The sequence below is a fragment of the Belonocnema kinseyi genome, chromosome 5 (assembly GCF_010883055.1).
Source record: "Belonocnema kinseyi isolate 2016_QV_RU_SX_M_011 chromosome 5, B_treatae_v1, whole genome shotgun sequence".
In the NCBI taxonomy this organism is placed as follows: Eukaryota; Metazoa; Arthropoda; class Insecta; order Hymenoptera; family Cynipidae; genus Belonocnema; species Belonocnema kinseyi.
Window position 1 is genome coordinate 147,837,728 of NC_046661.1, and position 5,788 is coordinate 147,843,515.

The window sequence follows — 5,788 nt, forward strand, 5'->3', positions numbered from 1 at the left end:
AGTTTTAATCGCTGGTGTTCCCAACTTTTCCCACACTATTACTAAAACTAGAAGATTAATGTTTAAACAAATTCTTACATATTTTTGTATTATTGCCCATGTGGTCTCATATAAATACACACGCCCGATATTAACTTTCAAATCCGCTAGGTGGCGACACGAGCGCGGCTCACAGCGAATATTCGTACGGCCGGCCGAACGAGTATATAATTAGTGAAAATTTTCTTTATTTTCTCCTTAATCTAATTTCTAGAGTATGTAAATATCTGGATGATTTTTGATCGAGAAATAATAGTTTAATTTGATTTGAAAAGTTAAATTTTTATTCCATTAATTTGGAATAGTGCAATTCAAATCAGAAATTGAATTTAAAGTCTTGTTGAAATTGAAGATTTTTAAATGAAAAAATATTGCCAATTCTATTATATTAAAAATTTAGTGACTTATTTTGAAAGCTTATAATTAAAAATTTAAAGTGTTTGCACTTTGAATGTTCTAATTCAAAGTTTATTTTTGAATACCTTAAATTATAAATTTATATTTCTGTAATTTGATCAGCCAACCCAAGTTTTTCATTATTTAATTTATAAATCCATTTTTTTATATACGCGTCCATAAAAAAACCGTGTGAACTTGTTAACTTTTTGACACATTTTTCACATTGTTTGCATCGAAACATCGACATCGTTTTTTAATAACGTTAATAACAACTTTTTGAGATTTTTTATATAAGTACCCTTATTATACAGTATTTATAGCGTTTATCATAAAACTAGAAAGAGTGCCAAATAAAAAAAATAATAATAATGAAATATTTGTGTTCCTCTTCTACTATTTAGATTAATTTTATGTTTTAATTTTTTAATTCTCATCAAATGATTGTGTAACATTCTGAAAATCGGGGAAAAGTCGGGGATTTTGAAAAAAGAATTTTCCAAAAATCATGAAATGTTCACTTCATTATTTAAATTTGTAATTATTTTATTAGGGAAAATTATAAAATTGATGAGTGAAAAATCAGGGAAAAATTAGAAAATTTTGAATTTAAATAATATATTTATTTAGAAATTCTATTAATTGGCTGAAAATTCAACAATTTTTGTTAAATTTCTTCTTTTTTATTTTTAAATTAAACTTCTCTTTTTAAAATTCACCTCTGATTTAAACATTCTTCTCTAGGTAGAAATTTATTTTGTCTTTAGTTGTAAATTCAACTACGTTTTTGAAAATTCAAATTTCGATGTAAAAATTAGTCTAGCTAGAAATTTATTTGTTTTTAGTCGGAATTTAATATCTTTTCATTAAGAATTCATCTTTTTTGGTTAATGTTTAAACTAATTTTTTGAAAATTCATCATTTTAGAGTTAAAAATTATTGTTTTTTTTATGAAAAATTAATGTTTTCAACTAAACAGTTAACTATTCCCATTGTTTGTTGAAAATTGAACTTTTTTCGTTGAAAATACGTCCTCTTTGGTATAAAACTAATCTTTTTGTCTGAAATTTCCTCTTTTTTTATTATAAATAAAGCTGTTCGTGTGAAAGTTAACCTTTTTGTTGAAAGTTTATATTTTCTAAGTTTCCTCATTTTAGTTGAAAATTCAATCATTCATACCTTTTGTTGAAAATTTAACTATTTTGTTTTAGTAGAAAAATATTACTTAGGATTGAAAGTTCAAGCGTTTTTGTAGAAAATTTGTATTTTTGGATAAAAGTCGAACTATTTTGATAAAAATTTATTTTTTGGTTACAGATTTATCATTTTAGTTAAAAAATTATTTCTTCAAGTTGAAAATTCTTTGATTTTTATTTTGTTGATCATTAATTTTTTTACTGGAAATGTGGCTTTGACATGTTTGGTTAATGATTTAAAATTTGTAATTAAAAATTTTACTATTGGTTTGAAAATTCGCATTTTTTTGTAGAAATATCAACTATTATATTTTTCATGAAAAATTCATCTTTTTGTTGAAAATTCAAATTTGTGGGTTGAAAATCCAACGTTTTTTGGTCAAAGTTTAACATTTAATGTTTGAAAATTCATATTTGTTGATATTTTTTAAATTGAAAATTTTATTATTTAATTTTTCATTGATAGCTTATCTTTTTTAATTGAAAATTTATGTATATGGTTGAAAATTAAGTTTTTTAGTTGAAAAGTAATTTTTTTGGCCGAAGAATTATTATTTTCATTAAAAAATAATTTCTTTTGTTGAAAATTTAACTATTTTGATAAAAAATTGTCCTTTTGGCAGAACATTAATCTTTTGTATTAAAAATTTAAATATTTGGTTAATAATTTTTTTTAAGTTTCATCGTTTAATTTAACAATTGATTTCTTCAGCAGAAAATTGAACTGTTATGTTAAAAATTCGTTTTTTGTTGTTTTTGCAAATAAATTTTTTTACCGAAAATGTAACTTTCATTTTTCGTTGAAAATACGTTGTTTTTTTTTTACTGAAAATTGAACTGTTTTCAATTAAAGTTTTTATTTTGCTAAAAAGTTAATTATATTTTTTTGGAAATTAAAGTAAATTTTTAAGAAGTCATCTTTTTTGGTCAAAAATTCAAATATTTCGATTGAAAATTTATTTTGTTTTTAAATTCCATCGCTGTAAAAAAGTACAATTATTTGGTTTGTTTAGTATTTTTGTTTGAAAATTCTACTATTTGGTTTTATTGGTAGAAAATTCGTCTTATTGGTTGAAAATTTATCTTTTTTTGTTAAGGATTCAACTTTTTTTTTTAATATTCGTCTTTTTTGTTTTATTCAACTGTTTTTTATTTAAAATTTGAATCTTCTTTGTTTGAAATATCTATCCTTTTACATTATTCCTTAAAAATTCCTCTTTTTCTTTGAAAATTGAACAATTTTGTTGAAGATTCATCATTTTAATTAAAATCGATGTTTTTCTTTACATTGTTTCAAACCAATGTTATTTAAATTTTTATTTTTCAAGTTGTTAAAAAAATATTTTCGGTATGAAATGCATCCTTTTGAGTTAAAAATTCATCTAATTAAAAAAATTTTTTTCTTTTTGGTTGATTTTTTTTTTTAGGTGAAAAATTAATTATTCCAGTTGAACGTCAGTCCTTTTATTCAAAAATTCATCTCCTTGGTTGAAAATTGATCTTATTTCAATTAAAAATTCAACGGATTGGGCAGAAGTTGAACTACTTTATTAAATGTTTTTCCAGTTTCACCTCTGGTTGATAATTTAACTATTTTATGGGAAATTCTTTTTAAAAAATACAACTTTTTGGTTAAAAATTAATTTTTTTTTAAAACTTTGTCTTTTTGGTGGAAAAATTCACAATTTGAATTGAAAATTCATGTATTTGGTTGTAAAGTTGTTTGTAGAGAATAAATCTTTGTAGGTTAAAAATTCAACTGTTTTGTAGAAAGTTCGTCTTTTTGGGTTGACAATTCTATTATTCAGGTTGAAAATCCAACTATGTTGTTGAAATTTTTTATTTTTTTGGTTGAAATATCAACTATTATATTTTTGGTTGAGAATTTATTTTTGTTGTTGAAGATACACCATTTCAGTTAAAAATTTATCTGTTTGGATACAAATTTATCTATTTTTTCAATTTAACTATTTAGTTAAAAATTCATGTTTTTTTCTTTTGAGAATTCAACTTTTTTTTTAAATTTCTGATCTTAAATGAACGATTAAAATTATATAGTCTATGTATAATTTTAGATTTAATTCTCGTGTTTTTTTTATTACATTTCAATTTAATAGTTAAAAAATAAATAAAAATAAAATTTATTATCATTAATTAATAATAATGTGACAACAGTAGCATAAAATTTAACTTCAATTTTAGCAATACATATTAATATCATTACTGGATATGAAACTTCGATTTGAATTGCCCGCCATAAATTGAAGGGAATTTTCGTCAAAGACTCGAACATTTCACCTTGTTTCGTAGTAAGTATTGCTTAACATATTGTTTATTTAAAATATTCTAGATTAACGACAGATAAAAAAAATTGATAAAATAGTTTTTATTGCATAAAAGTTGAAATTTCACGTTTTTGCCGCGTGAACAGTCAGCGCCGCGGTAGCTGTGGTCAAATCTCGCGACACTGTTACTTATACATTCTGAGCAAAGGGCCTGCTGATATCTACATTATTGTTGGGTTTATGTCTATGTGTTTTACGGTCCTTAAACCTACTAATAACATAGATATGAACTCTATGTGAAAAAGATGATTTTCATCCGCAAATAAAGTGCCAAAAGAAAAACTGCCCTGAAAAATATAAATAATTTTCAAATAATAGAAAATAAAAGCTTTCCTTATCAATTGCACGAATTGGAATTTTATTTGTAGCGCCGAATTAAAATGTTTAAAGTTTAAAAAAAGTGTCAGCGAGGTTAGGTTATCTCATTTGGCGTCGTCGACGACACGCCGACGTCAGCCAGCGCTTTCACACTAAATTTGGAATTAATCCGTGATATAAACGTTATAGTGAAGATAAAACGAGTCCATTGCAAAATGTAATAATTTAGGCAACAGATTTTTATTATTGAATAGAGATACTACTTTTTTTAGTGATAGTTATTCGTGTTTTAAGAATGTAAAAAACATAACCTACAAAACTGTTTCTGTTTGATAACTATTATAAGAATATATTACAAGATATAAGGGATCGAGGATTCGTTTTCGATAATGAAGGCAACAAAGGTGAGTCAATTTATTTATTTAAAAAACAATTTAGGCAATTGCATCATGTGTCCGGCAACAAACTAAATTTTAGTCGCGTGTACGGTCGTCATGGTTGTGACGCAATGTAAAATGTAAACAAATTAAAATGTTATTTACTGTACAAAAATCAATGAAAGTTATTATGCGCATAGAAAATTATTGACACAAAACTAGTATTCGATCATAGATGAATTTAATATCAGTCATTTTATTTAAAAAATACATATCTCTTATTGAAAATTTAACTATTTTGTTGAAAGTTTCTTTTTTGATAGAAAATGATGTTTTCGGTTGAAAATCCAACTTGTTTGGTTAAAGATTTTTTTATTTGTTGTTAAAGATTCATCGTTTTAATTAAAAATGCATTACTTCAACTGAAAATTAAACTACTTATCTTAAAAAATTTATTGTTTTTCTCTTACAAAATGAATCTTTCTTTGGTAGAAAATTACTCTTTTGGGTTCAAAATTCAACAATATGGTTAAAAATTCCTCTTTGTTTTTGGTTCAAGATTCATTATTTTCATAAAAAAGTTATTTATTTAACTAAACTTTGGACTATTTTGTTGAAAATTTATTTTTTTTCTCGTACAAAATTAATCTTTTGCGTTGAAAATGGTACAATATGTTTAAAAATTCCTTGTTTGTTTTCGTTAAATATTCATTATTTATATTGAAAATTCATTTTATTTACTAAAAATTAAACTGCTTTGTCGAAAATTTGTGTTTTTAGTAGAAAATCACACTTTGATTGAAAATTCAACCAGTTGGTAAATTTTTTTGTATTGAAGATTCATAATTTTAGTTAAAAATTCATTCCTTTAAATGAAAATTTATTATTTTTTCTGGTAGTAAATTAATCTTTTTTTGTCAGAAAACTAATCGTTTGGGTTGAAGATTGAACAATATGGTTAGAAATTCCTCCTTTTTTGGTTGAAGATTCATTATTTTCATTAAAAACTCATTTTTTCAACTGACAATTTTATTGTTTTTACGAAAATTTGTCCTTTTGGTGGAAAATTAATCTTTTGGGTTAAAAATTCTACAATATGGTTAAAAGTTCCTTTTTC

At 23.7% G+C, this 5,788-nt stretch overlaps 1 protein-coding gene across 2 annotated transcripts in view; it reads left to right on the forward strand.

The window, feature by feature from the left end:
• Positions 1–4,274: 4,274 nt before the first annotated feature.
• The window catches only part of LOC117172900, a 23,849-nt gene continuing 22,335 nt past the window's right edge, over positions 4,275–5,788 (forward strand). For both annotated transcript variants that reach the window (XM_033361194.1, XM_033361195.1), the window contains exon 1: positions 4,275–4,698. In XM_033361194.1, coding sequence (XP_033217085.1) covers positions 4,684–4,698 — 15 coding nt within the window. In that variant the 5' untranslated portion in view covers positions 4,275–4,683. The remainder of the gene's footprint in view (positions 4,699–5,788) is intronic.